A 25,153-nucleotide genomic window follows, 5' to 3' on the forward strand; every position below is an offset into this window, starting at 1 on the left:
TGATCTATTCATATCAGCATTGAGCCCCCACATAGTGGCAGCTGCTGTAATGACAATAACATGTATGGATTTATATGGAAGAGAAGCTTGTCAGGCCAACCTACCTCCACTAAGTCATACTCACACAAGCTCTTTAAATTATGCTCTTAATGAATGTAGTTAAAAGCAATTTACTGCTTTCCCAGACGCATTTTTCTATGTGTATATGTAGATACATACATACCTAAATACATAAATAAAACGAGGTGTAAATCAGTGTCCTGTAGAAGATGACAGTGCTCGGACTCCATGTTTTAACCTTGGTTTGGCTGCTGGCCCTGCTCAAAAGAAGGTCAAGGTGTTTTCTGCCATGCATTTCACTTTTACTGAACTTGGTTCAATTATTTTTCTCCTTTGAACCTTTGGCCACAGATTTCCACAGGGAGTTTCAGGTCCAGAAGGGACTGAACAGGTTTTTAAAAACTGTGGGGATGGCAGATTATGTTCTTGCAATTTACCTTGATACTCTGCTGTGACATAGCAAGGCGTAGAGATGCACAGTAATACCGGTAAATACACAGAAGTAAAAAGAAAACACCACAAAGTGTAAAAGAGTAAGAGAGAAATTTATTTTTAATAAGAATATCAGTAACTTCATTTACACAAACTAAAGTGACCATTAATACCTTCTTTATTTAAATAAATTCACGTTTATGCACAAAACCACAAAATAAACTAGCAAACTGTCACAAGAAAACTGTACTAAGAAAACCTAATTAAATTTGCTTCCATGCTAAAATCACACTAAAGAGGCATTTGATGTAACTGTCCAAAGTTAACTTATGTCCCATGGAACATTACGAAAGGACTTCCAACTTCGTAAAAACTATAACGAAAGCCACATGGGGAAAAAAAAAATCACTTAAAGCCAAGTTTCCTCACAAGATTTTAAGCACTCTGTAATGTCAAACTCACTAACGCTGGTTTGAAGCTTTGGCTTATGCTCAAAAAACGCATCCATTTTGGAAGTAGCCAGACTGTTTTCTGCACTTTATTGATCAAGTTGTGCTCATCTGAGTCTGGCGAACCGAGTGATGCAACATGCAGACTGACGTGCTCACTAGACAGCAAGACAGTGTCACAAGTGTGCTGCTCTTTTCTTAGAGAAAAAATGTTAAAAGGATACAAGAAAACATGCTGAAGCAAAGCTGAGAGATGAGTGGCTCGCGATGATGAAGCAGATATAACGCGGTTGGTGGCACTGTGTCCCGGAGTGAAGCACGACAAAATCTGATGCCAAAAGTGACGTACCTACTCCTCCTGTGTCTTGTAAGATAGCAGGGTTTATGCTAGCAGCTCTGAAGTGCAGACTGAAGGCATGGGCTCTCTAACCTACGGCGCATCTTAAGCCAATTGCTGGTTTTGTATTCTTTCACTTAAGGCTGTATCTTGACTGAGGCTCGTAAATTTACCTTCCCTGATTTTTGAGGGGAAGATATGGAGGCAAAATTATTAGAAGTTCCTGCTGCTCTGCTTCCTTTTGTAATTAACTTCTACTGGCAAGTTTTATCAACCCCCAGAGAGCAAGCAATGGAACATATTTTTAAACTGAAGCTTTTCCAGCTGCAATGGTCATCTTAAATCAGCAGCTGCGATCCGTTCAGTTTCTATATAAATAACGTGTGTCTCTTCTGTCCTCCTTAACTCTGCTGACTAATGGGTGGAGGGCAATGCCAGACTGTACCAGCGAAGGAGAAAAAACTTTTTGTGACAATAAGTGATTTAATTCCGTTAGGAAATAGATCATGTGCAGACACTCCTGAGCAAAGGGCACCTGGTATGGCTGGTAGACAGTTGGTATATGGACTATTGCTGGCAGCAGAAATCTTTGCACAGCTCTAGGTCCATCTGTCTGATGTGGCACTGAGAGGGGAGTTGGAAACCAACTGAGAGAAAACGGTAAACTAGAAGAAATAAGAAACAGAGACTGGGAGATTGTTGGAGGGAAGTTACGTGAAAATGAAAACTACTTTGGTCACTTAACATAGAATTTAGAGCATTCTAAGTCAATGACTTGCGTGTGGTTTCTGTGGTGTACGAAGTACCCGATTATAAAATGGCCCACCCAAAATACAAATAGAGAGAGGAAACATTTCTCCAGCAGAAGGCCAGGGAGGCAATTTTCCAAAGCTGACGAAACCTTGTTGCACAAGCTGGGTGGCGAGGGAGGTCTAAAACTCACTGGCTGGCTGGGCAAGTCTCTGAAGAGAGGCATGTGAGGCTGAGGAGGGCCTGCCGTCTAACACTGAAGTTCTTCCTCGCTCTCAGGGAGGCGGGTGCCAGCAAGAGAGCTCTGAGCGCTGGCATGGGCTGTAGAGCTGAGAACTTCTTCAAAACTGCCCCCTGTGTGGCTTGTCCCACCAACCTTGGTCTGAAACAAGGCAAACAAAGAGAAGAGCAAGTTCCTCTGCTCACACTGTAGCAAGTCCCGTTTGCATTCCACCCATGGCCATGGAGGGCTGGGCACTGTTCAAAGCAGGCAGAGAACATGTGGGGTTGGGTTTTTCTTAGAACAAAAGCTATAAAAAACAGTCAAATAAAGCAACTCCTTCCCTCCCCCAATTTCTAAACTTCTAGGCTGCAATCATAAAATCTGCCAGTGGCATTTATCATATGCTTAAAGGGACCAGTCCCTAAGCAGATCCCAGGCAGAATCCTAGATCCTACCAGTAGACTTAAGAGCAGTTCTTTACATGAGTAGCTCACTCTGGTTTTCACTGTCTTTTCCAGTTCTACACAGGCTGGATAAGAGACGCGTATCAAAATGAACTGGTTCGTTTCCTGAGTAAAGTGGCCCATCTGCCAGCAATGGTAACACAGCTGCTCTCCAAGTACATAAACTGTACTAGAAGGAATGTAGTAACCAAAGAACAAAGCCGGCAGCTCGTCTCCCTTTAGGTACTTGTAGCTACCTAGATACTGATATATAAAACTGCCCACAGCATTTTCATGTGGGGAGGGGGGAGGAAGAGCAATCACATTACATTAATGAAACCTCTGACAATGTGCTCATAGGTCATCTACTTCCAAAATGCTTCAGTTTGCTGAATTTGTAAATGTAAGTATTAAAAATAAAACCCAATATGACTACATCTCTGAAACACAGTTTTCCTAACAAAGACAGAGCTTTATCTAAAGATTTGGAAATGGTCAAGACTAAATGACGAAGAGACAAAGCTGTTTTGACTGGGTTGTCTTGGTAAGAGAACGTTCTTTTGTGGTTTGGCTAGTGGTTAGGCCCACTCAAAGTTGATTCAAGCCTGAAAATAGGGCAAAACTTTTTACTCCACCCTAGAACTGCAGCAGGACTTAAAAGACAAGCTGGCATTTTTCCAGCCTGTCAGCCACTGAATGCCTAGGAAGATTATTTTAATTAAATGAACTTTGTGTCCTAAGTTTCCAAAGGGTTATGTAGTCCTTTGTTTCATCAGCTAGCACAGGAGCTTGCCTAGCTTGAAAGTTCAATAAAATAACGTAGGAGCAGGCTCGATATTTGACAGGTTGAGTCACTGTTATTAAAAGTTCCCATCTTAAGAGGTAAAAATATGTATTCAGTCTAATGGGTTGTGCTGACTTTCAGAAAATATCAGTCCATCACTGATTTTTGCAAACAGCAATACAAAATACATGTATTGCTAAATGTTGGTAGGCCCAGAACTTGCAGTGAAAAGGCAGCTGCTGCCTAGTCAAGCTACTATTAATTTTTCATGGCAAAACTCGTGACTTCTATTTGCCAATTAAATTTCACAAAAGAACATTGATTCGGACTGATTGTGAAAGTAGCCCATTCCTGCACTATTTCAAATGACTCAGACAAGGTGCATCTGAATTTGGACACCTCAAAATCAGAAACATTAATGCAGTTTCATTTTCTGTTTGCTTTTCTGCCTACTCTTCCATCCGAAAACAAGAATGATGTAAATCACTTTACTGAATGCCTCTGGCCAATACCCCGGTGTTTACGCAAACATTTAATTCATCCATGTTCTGATTTCTCAGAAAAGTTGAAGAGAATGAGGCACCCGGTTCCTGTTGATTTCCCGGGGAAGTTGAACTAACACACTCTCCTAAGAAAGCTGCAACCCACAGTCCAAACTCTAAGAGCAAATAAAATCTAATTTGAAATTTGACTTCTAAATGTATGACATCTGAACATCCGTTTTGGCTGACTGCAGAACATTGTAGGACTGCTGAAGATCTGTAGCTAATATGGGGGGTAGGGGGAAGACGATAAGAGTACTGCTGTTCTTTTCTTTTTTCAGAAGCCTCTCTGGCAAGTTATCCACTTTTTCAGACCACAAGAGGATCCTAGAATTGGAAGGGACAGCCTGTGATTTCACCCCCCACCCTCTGGTCTTCCTAATCTTGCAAGCCTTGGAAAACAGAGGCAGGGAAAAGGAGGAACAGTGCTGAGACATTCCCAGTTGTCCACAGCCTACACTCATGGCACCCGAGGTCCGCGACTCCATTTCCTTTCTCCATTTACACAAAGAAATGAAAGAAAGAGAGAGAATACAGAAAGAAAATACTTCAGAAAATGTCAGTGGGTTTGCCAGTAAAGACGGACAATGAAGGTTTTATGGGATGTGGAAGATGACCTTTGTCCTGCTTAATTAAAGATTCCTTAAAGGATGATCTAAGAGCACTCTGAACACGATAGGCTAAGAGCTGGCATGACAAATAGTCTCCTCTAGAACACCTTTGCTTAACCAGCAAAATAAGATCAGGCTCCTCAAGCAGATCACTGTGAGAAGAAATGGTCTTCAGAGCTGTGCAGTTTGAATTGACTTTTTCTGAATGACACACTGAGGCGACTGGAAACAGACACCCCTCCCTTGGTGCAGAAAGGACATCACCCACATTTGTCCTTTGCTCAAAACAAGGCAAAAGGCTTTAAGCTGTCCCTCTTGCAGGTTGGCCTAAGTGTAGGAGGAATGGATTTGTGGAGTCTAGAGTAACCTAGAATCAAACTTGGGAGCTAAAATTACTACTGAAAGCCCTGAGAGCAGGTTTAGTGACTAAATGGGTACAAAAAGTGCTGCACTTCTGGTGAGTGGTGAAAAATGGAAAAAAAAAAATCCATTTCAGACCTCAGGTGTTCCAATGAGCTGCATCCCTTATCCCTTATCTACCCTTCTGGGTAGAAGTAGAAGGAGCACAAAGGGATAAGCAAGCGATACACTTGACTGCAACAGACAGGAATTCAGAGCTTCCAAGCTGATGCACCCCACTGCATGAATGATTTCTCCTACAGCGAGGCTGAGTATAAAAAGCATTTGCAGCCAAGGTGAAACGAATGAATAGGAAAGTGTATCTGTTCTAGCTCCTTGGGATGCTCCTAGTCTTTGCTGGGATGCTGTCTCTCCCCTGTGAAGCTGAGATGATGTTTCCTTCTCTGACACGGTGCAATGGGGATGACATTACCCTACACTATCATGACTTAAAGTTGTCAGAACAGCCTATCACTCAAAATCTGAAAAACAATAGAGAAACTCTGCATTCTTTGACGGACATGCTTATTTAGAAACATAAAAATAAATCAAGCTCTCTGCTGCTTACTTTCCTCAGACACGGACTGGAAAATTTTGTGCTGTACGATTTCACAGCAGCGTGGAAAAGACAGACCTTCCCTGTGCACTTGCTGCTTCAGTTCTAGCTGTAATTTGCATTTTCTGTATGAAGGAATGTCCTTCTGTCCCAAGTGGAAGGCCATTTTCTTGCCTTTTTAATGCTTTACCAGTTGTAACACCCTTTGACATGAATCTAGTATTTTCAGTTCCCCCTAAAATGAGGGGTGATCAGTTTGGCCCTTGTCCACTGCCAGATGGTACTTGGAATGTGTTGGAATCTTTCTGTTGCAGCGAAGCAAAATGCCATTTTATGAGCACACTTGACTTTATTTGATGAGTAAGAACCATTAGGAGACAAATCCTCTTGTCCCCCCTTGAATGTGCCTTACCATGCAGCAAAGATTAGCTCACTGCAAATTTGCCATGCTCTGTCCTGCTGAATTAGAGCCTTAATAAGTGCTATTAGTGATAACTGGTAACTTTGCCATCAGATCTTCCTGTCCCACAGCAAATATGTCAATATAGTTTTGAAATTTGAGAGGAAACACACCTGCATTAAAGAACGATGAGTTCAGTGCTAAGAGCCACACAGGTAGTGTGAGTTACACCCGAGTTACGCGACAGCTCCCACCAGCTGAGCAGGGGGCACTGGGTGAGTACATCTCCAGTATTGCAAGGAGCGGAGCTGAGGGATGGAAGTTCACTCTGCCAGCACGTGGCTGCGTCTGTCTGGCAGGGCACAGCGCAAAGCTCACGAGGCCGCACCGCTTTCAAAATCTGACCTTGCATCTGCACATGGCTCTGCCTTGCGCAGCATAACCAACCGTGGTCACACCTTAGGAGATGTCTCTGCTTTCCGTTTTAGTATGGTCGTATTTTTGGCATTTCTGAGACCGCTTCTTTACTCTGGCAGACAACGGAAATAATTTCTTAGTAACAAAGCAGAGAAAGACTATGTCTTTGCATATTGCCTTCATTTTCCATTAGTGCTCTTGCAGTTCTATGAAATTCTTGATGGAACAGCAAATTCAATCGGTCTCCCGTACAAAGGATAGGGACAACCACGCTGACACACTTTAACACGCACAGCTACGTAACTCTGCCTCTTTTACCTTAAGGCTTGTGACAGTGGTCTCAACCTTCTCCTCAAACGATTTGAAAGTTGGAGAATTCCTAGGAGAAAAAGAAAATTGAAGGAAAGACAAAGAGTCAGTTGCGAACGTAATGGGGTAGCTCCACGATTTGATCCGTTCTTAGCAGGCAACAATGCTAGGCCAGAACGGAGGCTGGCGGGCAGCACAGGGCTACAGACTGATAGGGTATGAAGAGTCACTTGTGCTCTGTCAGTCAAATCTAATTAGAGGCATGGGATGAGTATATTTTAGCTACAAATTTGCAAAAGCAGAACCTGCCTAGTAATTGAAACTAAGCAGCGACTGATACATTTACCGTGTTCTCAGAACAACCAGACAATGCTGGCTGTACTGCTGCATTTCTGTGGTTTTATCCATTTGTGGTGTTGCTCTAAAGAAATTAACATTTTTTTTTTTTTCAGCTGATGAGCAAGTTCATAATCTACATAATTAAAAAGATGACAGTTTAATGTCCTGCGGCTAGGATGAAGGAGATTAGAACTACATAGGAAGTGGGTCCCAAGTGCCTTTGAGGAATCCTGACCCCCCACTCCATGATTTTGTGACCGCAGGTGTATCCTGGTGCTTTCAAAGACAAAGACTTTAGGGAGACTGTGTTCCTAGGGTGCCCCTCTGACAAAGCTAAGCTTTTCTCTGCCTTTCACTCCCCGTAGAACAGAACACAACGCTGGTTTTGGGAAAACTATGGAGTTGAACATATCTTAAAAGAATTAAAAAAAAAAAAAAAAAAAGCAACAGCTGTGATTTTCCTTCTTAAATCAAATACTTGGTTTGCTGGGTTGCCTGACAACCTTGTTCTTTCTTTCTTTCTTTCTCCAAAACTTCAAACATAGCTTCTCCCTCATTTTAAATGCATTCATTTTTTTACATTTTTTCCTGCAAACAGAGCATACTGACCACAACTAACACCTGCCATGTAATATTATGAATATAATGCATATGCTGTTTTAAAGTGAGAGTATGGATCCCCACAGAGATATGTACACAAGTTGCCCCTCAGTTGCTTAGTTGGATGTCTCTTCTCCCCTTTTTGCAGCAGCTTCCCTACTGCTGATAATCCCTGTCCCGTGTAGGAAGACATGCTAGAATAGAATCATAGAACCGTTTAGGTTGGAAAAGACCCTTAAGATCATCGAGTCCAACTGTTAACCTAGCACTGCCAGGTCCACCACTAGACCATATCCTCAAGCACCACATCTACCTGTCTTTCAAATACCCTGAAGCAGGCATGCTGGAGTCAGTACAAAAGCTTGTCTCCTTCTCCAGCAGTTTAGCCAGCACAAAGGACTTGGGCAAATCTACAGTGGGTAAAGGAGACCTTCTTCTGGTTCTCTGCTCCTTGCTTGACAACTGAGAGCTCAATTACAGCATACTTTGCGCTTCATTAGTAGTGAAGACTCTGCAGCTCAGAAACTGTTGTCCAGCAGGGTTCCTAGTGTACTTTCTTTATCACAAACGGAACAATGAGGCAGAACCACTTTACCCTGGCAGGTGCCCATGTCTCTGTATCATCCACAGGGAAAGGCAAACACGTGCAGGAGCCTGCACTTCATTTTGCAAAGTGATGAAGCCAATGGCTGCTAAAACTTTAGCGTTCCAGTTAATTCTCTTTGCATATTCTGGGAACTTAGCAGGAGCATGATGACGGCATCTATTTCTGCAAATACATTTACATCATATTGCTCATCAGGCTAAGTTAAACTGATCTTAATTTACATTAGGTGGCCGAACTGCAGGAAACAGTCAAAAGGCTGCACAGTACTAGAGGAGCCGAGACAGAGATAGATAGGTGGCTTCAGAGCCATGTTCCTGTGGTGGACACCACTGAGAATGAGGCACCTTGGACCCTGGTGACTCACAAAAGCAGGACTCCACATCAACCTGCACCCTCCACCATCAAAATCAAAACCAGATATGAAGCCTTAACAGCTGAGGACACCCATGAGCAAGGCCTGCAAACCCTCCTGCAAGGGGAAACTGTACCAGCAACACGCAGTGGACACCGTAAAACGAAACGACGAGTACTCATAGTGGCTGACTCTCTGTTGAAGGGTACTGAGGCACCCATCTGCCGACCTGACAGGGAGTCACGAGAGGTATGCTGCCTTCCAGGAGCTAAGGCTCGAGACGTGGCCGAGAGGGTGCCACAACTCATCAAGAAAATGGACTATTATCCGTTGTTACTATTTCATGTAGGCATGAATGACATTGAAAGCCGAAACCTGGGTAAAATCAAGGAACACTTTCAAGCCCTGGGGATGCAAGTGAAAAACATTGGTGCCCAGGTTATCTTTTCCTCCATTTTGCCAGTTGGAGGGAAGCGGGTAGCCAGAAATAGGTGCATAATGCATATCAACTCCTGGCTATGTGGCTGGTGCCGTCATGAGGGTTTTGGCTTTTATGCCAATGAGGCATTCTTCGATGACTATAACATGCTAGGGAGGGATGGAATCCACCTGTCTAGAAGGGGCAAGGGAATCTTCAGCAACAGGCTGGCTAACTTGGTGAGGCGGGCTTTAAACTGAAGGACTCGGGGGGTGGGGTCCAAAACAGAAAGGCTCATGCCACCACATCCAACTGGGGAGTAAGTCAGGCCAACCAGAGCGGCAACGGGTGTTCCTTAGCTGTCTCCCAAGATGTGTACCAGAGGAGCAACTACCTCAAGTGTACGTATACAAATGCACACAGTCTGGGAAACAAACAGGAGGAACTGGAGCTTCATGCCCAGTCAGAAGGTTATGGTATCATAGGAGTAACTGAGACATGGTGGGATAACTCACATGACTGGGGAATCGCGATGGATGGTTATAGGCTGTTTTGCAAAGACAGGCAGGGAAAAAGAGGTGGAGTAGTCACACTCTATATTAAGGAAAACCTCGAATGTATCGAAGTCAACTACGGTGATTGTGAGCGCTCTATTGAATGCCTCTGGGTTAAAATCAGAGGGGTCGTTTCCAAGCAGGACCTTACAGTGGGCATCTGCTACCGCCCCCCAAACCACGACGATAAAGCCAATGAAGCAGTATTTGGGACACTAAGGCAAGCTTCTGGTCAACAGAACCTGGTTCTCATGGGTGACTTCAACTACCCGGACATTTGCTGGAAGAACAATACAGCAGCTCGCATGTCATCCATCAAGTTCCTGGAATGCGTAGAGGACTGTTTCCTCTTACAAATGTTAGATGTGCCAACCAGGAAGGAGGCACTACTGGACCTGCTGTTCACAAACCAAGAAAACCTGCTTTGTAATATCTCCGTCAGTAACAACCTTGGCTGCAGTGATCACAATATTGTGGAGTTCAGGATCCAGCTGAGCATGCTGAAGGTTAGCAGCAAGACAAGGGTTCTAGATTTTAGAAGAGCAAACTTCAGCTTGCTCAGAGCTCAGCTGGGAGAGATTCTGTGGGAAGCTTCCATGGAGGATAAAGGAGCCAGTGAGTGCTGGGAGTTCTTCAAGAATGCTCTCTTGGAAGCACAAAACCAGTTTATCCCCTATAAAAGAAAGGGAAGTAAGCGGAACAAAAGGCCCCCTTGGCTCAACCACGAACTCCTGGGTCTGCTTAAAACCAGGAGAGATGCGTACCAGAGATGGAGAAGTGGAAGACTGTCCACTGAGAACTACAATGGCATTGCCAGAGTGTACAGAGATGCAGTTAGAAAGGCAAAAGCTCAACTTGAATTGGAACTGGCCAGAGACGTCAAAAATAACAAGAAACGTTTCTTCCAGTATGTAAGTTGCAAGCAGAAACAGAAGGAAAACATAGGCCCGCTGTTAAACAGTAGAGGTGAATCAGTCACCAACAGTGCTGAAAAGGCAGAGGTTCTCAACACCTTCTTCACCTGTCTTTACCAACACTGTTGGATCCCAGGCGTTGGGAACAAAAATCCAGGAGGATCCAAACATAGACCCACCATCAGTGAAGGAATTAGTATGTGAATTATTACAGGAGCTTGACCCCTACAAACTGATGGGCCCTGACGCCATCCACCCGAGGGTGTTGAGAGAGCTGGCTGATGTCATTGCGGGGCCGCGCTCTATAATCTTTGAGAAGCCGTGGAGATTGGGGGATGTCCCAGAGGACTGGAGGAAGGCAAATGTTACTGCTATCTACAAGAAGGGCTCAAGGGAGGATCCGGGTAATTATAGGCCCATCAGTCTTATTTCAATCCCCGGGAAAGTCATGGAATGGATCCTCCTGGGGGCCATCACGAGTCAAATGAAGCACGTGATTGGGAAAAGCCAACACAGCTTCACAAAAGGCAGATCGTGCCTGACAAATCTGGTGGCCTTCTATGATAAAGTGACCTGCTCGGTTGCCATGGGGTGAGTGGTTGACGTTGTCTACTTGGACTTCTCCAAGGCCTTTGATACAATTCCCCACAGCCTCCGCCTGGAGAAACTGATGCGTTATGGTCTGGACAAGTGGTCTGTGCAGTGGGTGAGGAATTGGCTGATGGGCCGCACCCAAAAGGTGGTGGTAAACGGCTCTTTTTCAAACTGGCAACCCATCACAAGTGGGGTCCCCCAGGGATCGATATTGGGCCCAACGCTATTCAATATCTTCATAAGCAATCTGGATAAGGGGATCAAGTGTGGCCTGATAAAGTTCGCAGATGACACCAACTTGAGTGGGGAAGCAGACACTCCGGAAGGGAGAGCCACCCTGCAGGAAGATCTGGATAGGCTGGAAGAGTGGGCTAACAAGAACCTTATGAAGTTTAACAAAGACAAGTGTAAGGTCTTGCACCTGGGAAAACAATCCAGGAGTGCAGCTCAGACTGGGATCCACCTGGCTAGAGAGCAGCTCTGTGGAAAGGGACGTGGGAGCCCTGGTGGACAGGAAGCTCAATACGAGTGAACAGTGTGCTGCTGCAGCCAAGAAGGCCAATAGGATCCTGGGTTGCATCAAAAAGGGCATCACCAGCAGAGATAAAGAAGTCATTATCCCTCTCTACTCGGCACTTGCCAGGCCACACCTGGAATACTGTGTACAGTTCTGGTCCCCGTTATACAAAAAAGATGTGGACAGGCTGGAGGGGGTCCAGAGAAGGGCCACCAAGATGATCAAGGGTCTGGGAAGCCTGCCGTATGAGGACAGGCTGAGAGAGCTGGGTTTGTTCAGCCCTGAGAAAAGGAGGCTTAGAGGTAATCTCATCACCTTGTACCAGTACTTAAAGGGGAGCTACAAAGAAGATGGAGACTCCCTTTTTACAAGGAGTGGCATGGTGAGGACAAGGGGTAACGGGCACAAGTTACTCCCAGGGAGATTCCGATTGGACACGAGAGGTAAATTTTTCACAATGAGAACAGTCAATCATTGGAATAATCTCCCCAGGGAAGTGGTTGACTCTGCTACGCTGAACACGTTTAAGACTCAGCTGGACATGGTGCTGAGCCACCTCGTCTAGATTGTGCTAGAAAGGTTGGACCAGATGATCCTCAAGGTCCCTTCCAACCTGGTATTCTACGATTCTATGATTCTAATTTAAGGAAAATGCAAATGAAAGCCAGTTGGAAAAATAATGTGGATTTACTTTTGGTTTCTGTTAAATAGGTGACAGACTTTTCATAAGGCAAGAAGGGTCAAAAGGAGAGAGAAACTGAGTTTAATGACTTACATTTGATCCATAGGTCACACTGGTGAATGCTTGCCTTAAACTATCCACTTGCTGAAGTTGAATGAATTAGCATCCATCATATAGTTAGGAGATTTGTTGTCCCCACATGCTTGGCAGGCAGTGGGGATATTCATATATTTAGAGACTGAGAGGGTAAAAAGAAAGCTGGATTCTAATTTTATTGAAAACGGTCAGAGCTTTACTTGAACAGACATCAATATTTGGCTGCAGTCAAGTAAAGCATGATTATAGCCATTAAAATATGAAAGCACTCTCATAAAATCCCTCCATAGGAGCACGAGCCAAAGCCTGCTGGAGTGGAAAGCATCTCTGACGTTAATGGGCTTTGGATGACGTTCTAGAGACAGCAAAACAACTGAATTTCAGATTCAGTGATACAAACCTGACAACAGTCAACTACCCAAATACATCTCAGAACCGCTTCATTTACTCAAAGGCTTGTACAAGAGATTAAACAGTTAATACAATTAAAAGCAAAAAACCACAGATGGCCTGTCCTGCAGCCCTTATCTACATGAATAACCTTAATTGATTGAAGTCAGACTATTCATCCAACTAAGAACTGCAGGATCAGGATCAAAGTATGCAAATCCCCCCTCATTACACTGTTGAACATCACCATAGCAAATTGAATATGGGTAGCATATTACCTCATCGCAGGCATGCTTATGGAATGGCGAATAGAGTAACTGTGGGATGAAAGCAAAAGATAAGGAAAAAAAAAAAGCTGTAAAATCCAGTTTGCAACATGATTGTAACATATAATTTTTATGTTTTTAAATTAACTTTAAAAAAAAAAATAAAACATATATACATATCTTTAAGAGTGCTGGTACTCTCCTTCTCCTGATGGCAACAGCTTGTCAAACTCACCTGTGAATTCCAGCTCACTTTCAGCACTGAAGATCTTACCATTATATTCTCATATCAACTGATCAGCAATTTAATAGGGCTCAGAAGAATGATGCAAAACAGTCCCTGACAATATCCATTTAAATGAGGCAGACCCCTGCTATCTACAGAGACGTGCAACATGAGACACAGGAAGAGAGCTACCTCCGTGTTCTGCAGCGACAGGCGATAAGCTCTGTGCTGGGCGAGTACCATACACCTCAGGTCTGTGAACATAAGCAGAGCTGGTTCAAGGCAGGAGGTAAGCAGGCAATCACCTGCCTTTGTTGTACAACGTACACAGGCCAAACAGCCAGCGCTGGCCTCCAATTTGTATAGGCTCCTGCACAACAGGCTACCTAAACAACATGTTTCTTCAACCAGAGAGGCAGCTCTCTCAGCTGCAGCAGTTGCTGTCCCCATCTCTCTGGGACGTTTCACCTCCTCCTTCACACCTGAACTACCAAGGATAGAAAGCTGTTTTCCCACAGCTCTCATCCAGCTTTCCTTGCCGCACTTCCCTCCGCAGACTTCCCAGCAGCAAGAATACCAGAAGGCTGGCAAGCGGAGGATGGAGCCTCTGCATGACTCAAAGATCCCCAAATCCTCTTGCACGCCTTCAACCCTGCCGATGGCCACTCACCCCAACCACTTTGACTTACATTAGCCACATTCTCCCACCTAAGCCACCAAAGCCAACTCTGCGATCATGCCATCACCTGTTCCCTACTGCTGGGAAGCATCGAGCCTGTTCTGAATATGAGTATTTGAAATGTAAGAACTGCCCATAAGTACATTTAGATCTGAACACTACGTCAATTGTGCACTGCAAGACTATGTATTGTTTCAAAAATTCCTGCATAGCTGCTTTCAGTGTTGACTGACAGCTGCAGCCTGCTCTGATTGAGAACAGCGAGAGCTTTACTTTAAGGGACACCAACCTTTGGCAATGATTGTAGCATGATTATAGCATTAAAAAATGAAAGCTCTCATATAAACAGCACGTGTTTGTTCTAAACTATACAAATTCAAAGCAGCACTATGTCCATATACACACAAAAGATTTTTTTTTTTCCAGATTAAAGATTCAGAAATGGGGGCAGGGGGAAAGAGCTATTTGGCAAGCAGGTGGGACAGAGAGATTTTATATGAACTGTTTGCTGTTGTGTATATTTTAAGGCTTCTGCTAAGCTCAGATAGACAAGAACTGACAGCAGACAGTGCAAATGTTTCATGTTCAATTTTTCACATCATTTTTCAGACTTACAAAAGATTAGCCCAAACATTTCACAAGTGCAGCAAATCTTTAACAATCCTAGTTAAACTAAACAAGCATGCTTGCCATTTTAGTCTTGTAACACATGACAAATAGGCAAAAATAAGAATTTGGAAGTATTTCAGCATAGGCTGCTCCTCTTCTAATAGCAAAACATTCCAAATGCGAAGGTTTAAGTAAGAAGATTACACTGTGCCAAATTAAATTCGCACAGCTGAGAGATGGCATGTGACAGACAATCTGAATACTAAGCGCACGTTTCACTGAGTTCATCTTTTAATTTCTCTAAAGAGGTAAGGATGCCAGTTATAGGAACAGGGACAACATCTTTTTTTCCTAGAAGACTAAAACACTAAGCTTTTTTAAAGAGACATGTCTGCGATGGTGATCAGTGCAGAGGCAGAGAACAGAGATCCTTCCTGACAAAGGCTGCTGAACATGACATTTTCGTTTCATGTCAGTGTGAGACAGGAAGGTCAATCTATGCCCCATTTTTAAGTTTTCTCAGTGAGGTAAAAAGTCCATGTTGGATTACTGAGCTGAACAGAAAAACTGTTGAGCTGTCCCATGCATTGGCGATGCTATAAGGCCAGAGGGACTGTAGGGGATTCGGGGCTGTTCAACCCCTCTGCCGGGTGAACTGATGTAAAGCCAGACTGCTTATAGAATCTTTCAGCACACATAAAATTTGTTTATAATCCATCATATATTGAAGTGCTTTACAGCATCAATAAATTCAAGCTCTAAGTATAAAGAACCCTTTAAATCATGTTAAGAACTTGGTCTACTATTGGAAATTTCCCCAGGACTCAAGCCTTCTAAGAGTCACCATGTACACTTCATGACTAATACACTTTTGCTCTATTGAAGAGGAGATAGTTAAATTATTTATACAATCTTTATAAAACTCTGCTGGCTGAACAGAATTTTTACTCAGCACTTGCTGTTTATGTTCCAACCTCTGACAGAAAAAGATGGTTGAGAGAATGGGATTCCAAATATATAGGTTTTCCCAAGAGCAACATCTTCTGAATGTGTTCATTATTTGAATTTGAGACTAATCTACTCAAGAGCAAGGCAAACACACTCTAGCCACTTAGTCCAGTCCTTTCCTCATTATACTCACCATGCTGTAAAAATGAGGCATTATAGTGTAAGTAGCATACGTTTTTATCATATATAACGATGCTGAAGGAAAGAGGTTACTGCATTACATTCCATAAAACAAATCCTGTCAAATACAGAGGCAGTATTCAAGGAGAGTAATGTGTCTTACCCAATTGAATGCGATCTGTGGTGGATGCACAAGGAAAGAAAAGCAAGAGTTAAAAGTATTATGAAAATGTAACAAAAATATACATATATATCTGTAGCATGTCAAACTGCCTGAGGAGAAAAATAAAATCATTTGCATTCAAGTTTTGATGCTGGAATTCACAGCAGAACGTGGATCAGTTGAGATTCCTTCAAAGCAAAAATTTTCACACACTCTTTCAATACACTGTCACCTATACTGTGTGCAATGAAGAACAGAAGTTTTGTCTGCTAAACTTTGTGTTCTCTTTATTAGATCAGATTTAAACAATGCTAACTGCTTTCCCTCCCCAAATCCTACCTTAATCTCATTAAAGAGAAAGTATAGGAGAACCAGAATTGTACATATATATCACAGCAGCAAATGTCTTTTTTCCCCCTCTGGATTTTGTAATCATCTCTCAGTTGAGAAGGGTATGGAAAAAATAAGGGGCTTTTAATTCCTAAAATGACATTTTCTAAAATACGTCTTCCTTGTTGAAAACAATACTTGAAACACTATGACACTGTTTTCCAGCTCAGAAGAAACTTAATTAAGGCAGCAGAACTGGGAGAAGCACACCGATATACAATACTCAAAGGATGTCATTAAGGTTCCAAAGTCGAGAAATGACGAGGCAGACAGCCTCTCCTTCATCTGTGTGTTACTGATGTAGTCTTTAATTACAGACCACTTCAAGAGAACACCTGCCTTGTGCAGTCAGCCAGATAGATGGTGCACACTTAATGAACACCTCTTCAATACTTTTTTTTCACATCCTTTTTCAATGTGTGGTGTGATGCACTACTTACCGCACAATATCCATACCTTGCTCTGAAGAAAAGCATTGATTTCTTCATGGTTATTTACAGGGTTCATCACCACGTATATTGGTGCTTCTCAAACATTCATGGATTTATCTTCACAACACATTTCTGCTTAGACCAGCTTAAGTAACACTGTTGCCATACATAGCCTCCTTTTACTACCTGCTGACTACCAGTAAGAGCCACCCCCTTCTCCATGCTAATACAGACACTTGTACAGCCATATGATGGGGAAATCTGTGTTACTGCAGAGCTCTAAAAACCAGCAGAAATGAAGGGGTGAGTGTCAGTAGAAATGAGAGAAAACAACTGCTTCACACATCAGCAAAAGAAATGCTTATGACATTACATTCTGAAGCAAGACAATGTTACTGTTTCGCTTATAGGGGATATCAAAGACATAGAGGTTTAACAATGGTAGTTTTGGGTATGACAGCTGCAATATTTCAAGGAATTCACCTCCCAATGAGTTCAGCAACAGTTTTAAGTGCCCAGAACATCCCTAGATTAGGGAAATCCTGGAAATGCACAGCAAAAGGCTGTGCAAGAACTCCACCGCCGCCACCACCACCACAAACCCCAAAAGGCACAACAATAAAGGCACAGCAAAAATCAACTCCCACAGCACTAAAGCGGATTAATTATACCTGAGCCATCTCCAACAGATATTGGCCTAACCTGCTTCTAAAAACCTCCAATGAGAGAGATTTCACAGCCTTCAGAAATAACCCGTGCCTCCGTTCAGCTTTATAGCTGAACGCTCTTCCTGACCTCTCACACGAACTTACTACATCCTCCCTCTCCTTTCATTGTTCAGCCACATTTGCCTGGCCTGAAAGCCAGCTCGTTCAAACACTCACTGGCTGTATTTTCTGAAGCCGATTTTTCGCCCCATTCCTTCCAGTACATCTGCACACCCTTCCAAGGGCAGTACCCTGGCACTGGCCCAAATATTCCAGCTGAGTCCTCATCAGCGCTGGGCAAAGCAATTCCATCCCAAATCCTACAGGCAACACTTGCTGGAATTAAGTATGCATTAGCAATGATAGCATGACAGCATTGACTGCATTTGTGACCCACTAGCCTAGCATTTCCCAGGCCCTTATCTGCAAAGCCACTGCCCGGCTGGCTGGTCAGTGCTCCTCATCTCTGCTTTTGATTTTTTTCCATCTGTCAGTAAAACACCTTGCACTTTCCTACACTGAATTTTATTTTATCATTTAAAATAAATTTGAATTCTAATCCCGCTGTCTAAAGTGCTTGCTTCAACTCCCTCTGCAGTCATCTGGGGATTTTAAGTGTACACACGATGCCGTCATCTAAACCTGCAATGAAAATGCTGAAGAGTAACAGACTCAGGACAGATGCCTGCAAAATCCTGCATTATGGTGAGCTACTGAGACCTATTCTTTGAAAATTGTTTTCAGCTCCCTATGCCCTCTTCGTGCTAAAGCAGTAACACCTAAACTGTATTTCTCTAGTTCACTCACAGGAGCAAAACCAGTATGGGCAGCCTTATCAAAGCCAAGCTCTATCACATCTCCTGCCTCCCCTCCATCCTCTATGACAGGTGCTGTCAGTTCAAGATAATTGTTCTTGACAAACCCTTTTATGTTTTTGCCATCATGCTATCTTCTAGACACTTAGAAAATAACAGGTTAATGCATTCCCCCCGTATCTGCTTTGTGTTTCCCAGAACTTCCCTTACCCCTTTCCAGAGGGATAAACTTTGCCTTCTTCCACCGCTCTGGGACCTCATGTGCCTCCTGTGCTGATTCCCATCATCTCCGAGGGGCACATTCAACTGCCACAGTCATGCCCCCAAGCTCTCCCTCCCTGCAGTCCTCTGTCTCTTTCCACATGTGCCTTCCAGCTCCTGGCAGGAATGAGGCATTATATTACCTTTATTCAACTTCAGAGCTGGCTCATCCCAGGCACTGAATTTGAAAGGGGTCTGTGCGATCATGTAATTAAAGAAAACGTACAAGACAGTTGAATGAAGGATGTATAAGCAGTATAACTGCTGACATCCTAATTTGCATGCATGCCTTTGTTAGCTTAATCTTTAACTGCATTTACTTGTGTAGTAGTAATGTATGTGGTAATGTGCACGTAGTAGTGTAGTGTATGTAGTTTCCTTTTTTTAAAAGCAAACAAAAAAAATAAGGAAGTGTCCCACTTGCTATCACAAGTTATTTCTAAAAAAGGCCATCAGCAGGGCTGAAACTCTTAGATCCACACAGGCAGCTGCAGAGCAGTCCAGCAGTATTGCATGAAAAGATCCAAACTTTACCAGTATGCAAAGGAGCAAGGGGCAAATACCCTCAACTTAGTATCACCTCTGTGCTCTACATGGTAAGAGCCATGTTGAAATGTCAGTGTAACCTCTACTTCTGAGAGATTTGAGACCGTGCTACTGCCCGATGAGTGACCTTGGACTCCCCCCCCCTTCCCCTTTGCCTTCCTTCTACACGTCAGAAAATGTTAAAGGAGACAATATGGGTTGGGGGTGGAGGGGCAACAAAAAATCCTGATGGCATATCATTAATCACAAGAGCTATTCATGAAGACTCTATTATCTTAACTATATTACTAGTGCCTGGTTTTTATCCCAAAGCAAAAGTATGTGTATACTGATTTTATATGCATTTCTGGTATTTCTAGTAACATGATGGTATTATACAGAATGCATTAGAACTGTAAAGAGACCTTACAAGCACTAATAATTAATAAAAAAATCAGAAGATTTAAAATGCTGATGATTATTCGTGCACAAAATGAGTTAGAGAGTTGTGACACTGGGAAGCTGGGGTGGGGATGAAAGACAAGCACACCAGCTGCATGAAAAGCACTTTGTCCCTAAAGGGTGGCTTCTCTGTTCTTTGGGACACACAGAATTTTGTCATTTTTCTTTCTTTCTTGTAGATTTCATCTTCTTGAATTCCAACACAGCAAAATAGCACATTTGGGGAAGCCTATCTGGCCTGTTGCTGATATATGATATTTTAGTAAATATTTTTAGAGCTAATACAAGATGAAATATCTTTCAGGTTACTAACTAAGACCCTGCATCTTCAGAACAGAAATATATGTGTTTCATGTGGTGCCCTGTACAGGTGACATAGCAGGCAACCTGGAAAGCAGAATTTTGTTTCACAAAGAAGGCAGGCTTCAATATTTAGAGTCAGGCTGACTACAAGCCCTTTCAAAATCATCATTGCCACAGGCAAGGGGTAAAGGCCAAGTACACCAGACTGCTGAACATACTGGGAATTATGATGATCATCTGGGTTTTAGAAATCAGTTTCAAGTGTCTGCTCTGAATGAAAACAGAACAGGGATTTGCATCTGGATGCCATTGGTGAGTAACAGCCTTAATGCCTAACCAAGAGAATTACACCAGAGTCTGATGTGTGTTTAAATCAGCATTATGGGAGGGGGCAGCGATAATCCATATACTAGATCACTGAAATAAAATGATTTGGATTAGCAAAAAAGCGAGCAAACAATGAAATAAAGAACGCGTGCCCCCTTACAGCTTACTCCCCCAAACCTGGCTGGCATTGGAGTGGGAGAGGGGAAGATTTTTAAAATCAGGTCATTTAAATGATAAGGTTTACAGTGTGATCCCACACAGAACTGCACCTGCCCAAGTTGAGCCAAGACGTTAGGCCAGCTTTGTTGCTGCAGGAAGCATATTGGCCATTACTCCAGGTTTAGGATGGTCAGCAGATGCAGAAGGCCCAAGTCATGCCATGCTTTATGTAACTATGAGATACTGGCTATATTGCTTGCTCCTGCATCATCAAGTGTCAAGAAAACGCTCCTAACCGAGAACTTAAGTGAAAACAGTAAGTGTCCACAAAATTGGCAGTGCTGGTAGTTCATATTTTCCTGAAAAATTCCCAACCAGGTTCAAGGTAATAATTTTGATCAAAGAAAGCTACTAGAAACAAGCTTCTCAATTAATCAAAATGCTTATGGACTTAGCCTCTGCTTTGAGCCCTTGGCTAAAGGGCTAATGGAATAAATACCACCCATCTGCTTTCCAAGCGCTAGTCAGAAGCATGACCGCCATGGGGGTAGGGGTTGACATGGATAGGTAAGACAAAGGAATTTGGTAACAGTGATTAATTAAGGCAAATATTAAAGGAAAAACATGCTCTATTACAGTGAGGACATTTCTGCCTTTGCAGTTAATCTCACACCCTATGCAAAGCACAAGCAAGAGGCCCCGAGAAGCACTGAATTGTTAGAGTCATCCTTCCCTCTATGATCAAGAGCCAGTGTTCAAGGCATTTGCACACCAACTCTTTGGTCACTGCTGTAGGATCTAAAGCCCAGAAGCAGCAACAGGACCATGGGCTTGTCTTCGTTACGGAAGGAAGTGTTAGCGAAGAACAGAAAATGAAACAGAGGATATGTTGGTGCTACATGCAGCACACGGATCTCGTGCACTTCTCGAAAATACAGAATACAACTACGAATGCAGGGAAGGCAGTAAGAATAAACAAAAGTAGGAAAAATGCTTGTGAAAGCAACTCATGCAACTGGAGCCTCAGCCTGGAAAAGCGGGAACTGAAGTGAGATAGGATAAAACCACAGGAAATCATGAGTGACATGAAGGACAGCAGAAGGACTACACTCACTGTTTCTCATAACAGAAGAGCCAGAAGGCATCAAAAGAAAGATCAGGGAGACTCAGAATAAGGAATGAATGAACAAACAAATAAACCACATGCTTCTTTACCATGTAACTATCTGTTCATCTGGGGAGACATGAGGTGTTATGAATGACAAAAGCTCATACAAGTTAAATTAAAAAAAAAAAATTCATGAAGAAAAGCCCTTCAAAGACTTTTAAATGAAAGCTCAAACTTCTGTTTTAGAAAGTTTTCAGCTCTCACATTGCTGAATTCTAAAAAAATGTACTAGGGAAATGTAACTGCACGCCTCCTTATTCTTATATCCTTTTCTAGACATATACTACCTATGGATGCTTAACTGTATAGAGTCAAACAATTCTTGGTTTATGTTCATAGCCTGGTTGCAAGTCACTCACTAGGTTTCCATTTTAAACTGCAATGTGGAAAAAACCATTGTAAAGCAGATCATACAGTAATGAAGATTTTCCTTTTTTAGTTTCACCTAGAAAAACAGTAATACTTCTGTAGAGGGTTTATTAAACTGTATGTAAAAGGTAGGTATAAAGGAAGGACTTTAAAGATTTCTTAAGATTCAGATTAAAAGTAAAAAAGTGGAAAAAATAAGTTTTAGCTGCTAAGAACTATGCTTCAGCCATTTGCAGCAAAAACCCCCGTATATATTTGAAAAACTGTAAAATGGATTCACACAGATCTTAGGATATGGTTACCTCATACATTACAAAATGACCAAAAAAGTGAGTACATACCAATATCTCTAATAAATGAGACCCTAATTCTGCAGCTCAAACAATATATTGTAGAGTTGCCCTTGTCCATGTATTTCATCACAAAAAAATCAACTCCCTAAAACACCTGAGAAGTTCTGCAATCCTGCTACCCAGCTGAAAACTGAAGTGCTGGTTTACAGTGCACAATTTCTTCATTTATGCTCTAATTCTGAGGAACTTTAAGACCAACACTTTTAAACATACATCAACATATGAAATCTGACATTTAAGTTGCATTTAAGTGACAGTTGTCCTGACCTCAACTCCTGTTACTTTCATCATATCTTTTTTTAAACATACAACTGCAGAACAAAACTTTGCCTTTGTACATCTTGAAAAAGCTGATTAAAAATAGCCTGAAATATTTTTTTGATTTATCTTTCCACAAGCAGCTCGAAGGCAGGCTTATTTTCTTCGGATGATGTTGGTCTCCAGAATCCATGTATGAATAAAATTGGGTTAATAAAGATCTAACAGCAATTTTTTGTTCCATTTTACTGGTACATTTCCTTGAGCTTGCAAAGTTATTCCAAAAGGATTTCAAATTGCACTTTTTTTTTTTTAAACCAGGACTCAAATAAGAATTATATCTTCATTCATCGTTATCCCTTCTTTTTGGTTGAAACCATGAATGTTATAGAATACTCTGACTACGAAGTACTTGAACCTTTAAAACACTAATGTAGAAGGAAAAGAAGAGCTGACAGATGACTTATACTTTTTGTCCTCAAAATAAGACCAGAGAAGCAGCAGATCCCTATACCTCATATCTCCAAACTTCTTGCTGATAGCAGTTCCTACGTTGCTGATGGCTGCTGTTGCTTTTTGTCCTGCATGGCTCAGGGTCTCATGTGTTTTCTTGTAACTGGAAACAAAAAATAGAACAGAAATAGTGACAAGTGTTAAAAAAGAGAGGCTAGAATCCCCTACAACTAATTCCCTTTTCCCTTATTTCCACATCTTAAAGTCCCATCCACTGAAAGGTTAAGAAACACAATAACTGTGGCACAAAACAAACTACAAAGATGCCTGCTTCTGCACAGCTTCCTAAGTGCAGTTTAATCTTAATGGGAGCAAAAGGCTCTCCAGAGCAATCCTTCACTGTGTCTCTCCCCCTTGCAGATAACATCCCCTGAGTTAGGGGATGTTAAACAGTGCAAGCTGTTTAAAAGTAGAATGCAGTGATTTGTTGAATACCCGTTTGATACATTTTCTGTAAATTTACATCAAATAAGCATTCTTGCAGCAGACACTGACTTGGTAGCAAAATTTGCTGTCTAAAGCATAGAAAAGAATCAAGACATACAAACTGCTCTTCCATGCATATACATATTAGGTACATTTAAAAGATGCACTTCAAAATTATTTCTTGATATTTCAAATTAGACAAAATTGATCGAATCTGTTTCCATATGCTACAATTTTACTTTTTTAAAAAAATTCTTTAAAGGAAGAAGGTTTGGGGAGAGACAGAGAAAGAAAGATGAAAAAATCTAGACAGTGAATGCATATTCTTAATAGCACTGAATCTTTTTAGAAGTCACTCATTTCACATATAGCATACACATTCAAACACAGAATCATCTTAATTTACTGATACAGAATATATGCTCTGACCCACGTAGACCCTTCAGTACAATTAAGTTGCATTCTCAGAGTAATCAATAAGCTTTTCTGCACAGATGCTTTTTTGCTGAGTAAACTAACTCTGAGCATGTCAGAGGCTTCCTTCTGAGTAAATTATCTGATACTCCCAGTGACGCAGACAAGCTCAGAATTAGAAGTACTGACCTAGTAACAAAAGGAGTGCACATTATAATCAGTCTTGTACCCTGTGGCGTGCGTTGGCAGACAAGAACTGAAGAAACGATCATGAAAAATTCAGCAATACAATTCCACTGGTTCTACTTCTCCTTTGAACAAAATCTGTAAGATTGCAAATGTGTACCAAAATACACTGGAGATTAATAAAAAAATCGCGCTGCCTAATTCCTAAAACAGAGTATTTTCTTCTTACTTTTAGGGATATGAAAGCAATATAACTTTGTGGAGGCAGGAGAGGAAATAAGAACATTAACATTTGCAATATAGCACATCACATTTTATATCGGGTCCTTTTAGACCTAGCAGTACCTATTGCTGAAAGTCCTCTGTTGAGGATTGTGTTTTACAAACCACATGTTAGAAGGCAGATGCCAAGTAATGCTCTATTCTTTCAGATAATAGTCTATCAACAATTAATTTTTCCCAGCACAAATACTTGGATTTTATGTTCCTAAGCCACAAAATATCTTACAGACTACTGACCTAACAAGTTCTAAAACTGCCAAGTGAAACAGTTTGTTCTATGAAGGCGCTTGTCTCTGTTTTCACTGACTAGCAAGGCAGTCTACGGGGAGCAAGACCAGGGTACGAAATCTCTAGAAAACAAGAGTTAGATAAGCTGAATCAATTACATGCACAATGTTGACAATGAATGACAACAAGGACTAAAACATTGCAACAGTGACAGAAGGAGCACAACTTATAATTAGAAAGGTAGGAGCATTGATTATGCCTGTTTTATTTCTTCTGGCAGAATACAAAGAAGACTGAAAAGATTGTTTTCACTGGGTCTCCTTTCTCCTCAGTCCTGCTATCTGCCCCTGGACATAGCAAGATTGCAATACTCTTATTTCATTGACGCCTCATTCTCTAGCTTAACTAGTTTAATAGCTCTGTCATTCTCCTGCTGCCAGCGGACATATAATCTAGAGTGGGATAAGACCCTAACATTGACATTAATGATGCTTCTGTCAAACTATGAGCATGTAGCTTTTTGATAAGCATTGCCTATGAAAAAAAATGTGAATATTCTAATGTCTGTGACTTTTTATATATAATGTCTGTGACTTTTTATATACACACACACACACATATATATACGTATTATTGCATACAAGTCTTTAGACATTTCCCTAACAGAGAAGTTTCCTAAACCATTCAGCACAGGTGGAATTTTGCTGATGACAAAATGAAGTCCAAGACT

General features: G+C 42.0%; 1 protein-coding gene across 2 annotated transcripts in view; it reads right to left on the reverse strand.

Moving 5' to 3' along the window:
* Positions 1 to 586: 586 nt before the first annotated feature.
* The window catches only part of TPD52L1 (TPD52 like 1), a 65,293-nt gene continuing 40,726 nt past the window's right edge, over positions 587 to 25,153 (reverse strand). Inside the window, exons 4-8 of one of the 2 annotated variants that reach the window (XM_087775099.1) lie at positions 22,889 to 22,990; positions 15,847 to 15,861; positions 13,054 to 13,092; positions 6,722 to 6,782; positions 587 to 2,410 (exon numbers count right to left, since the gene is read on the reverse strand). In XM_087775099.1, the coding sequence (XP_087631225.1) occupies positions 2,279 to 2,410; positions 6,722 to 6,782; positions 13,054 to 13,092; positions 15,847 to 15,861; positions 22,889 to 22,990 (349 nt within the window). In that variant the 3' untranslated portion in view covers positions 587 to 2,278. The remainder of the gene's footprint in view (positions 2,411 to 6,721; positions 6,783 to 13,053; positions 13,093 to 15,846; positions 15,862 to 22,888; positions 22,991 to 25,153) is intronic. The other variant, XM_087775100.1, reaches the window with a different exon arrangement.

Source organism: Nipponia nippon, unplaced genomic scaffold, assembly GCF_047370975.1.
Source record: "Nipponia nippon isolate SJK-2023a ecotype South Korea unplaced genomic scaffold, ASM4737097v1 scaffold_4, whole genome shotgun sequence".
Lineage (NCBI taxonomy): Eukaryota > Metazoa > Chordata > Aves > Pelecaniformes > Threskiornithidae > Nipponia > Nipponia nippon.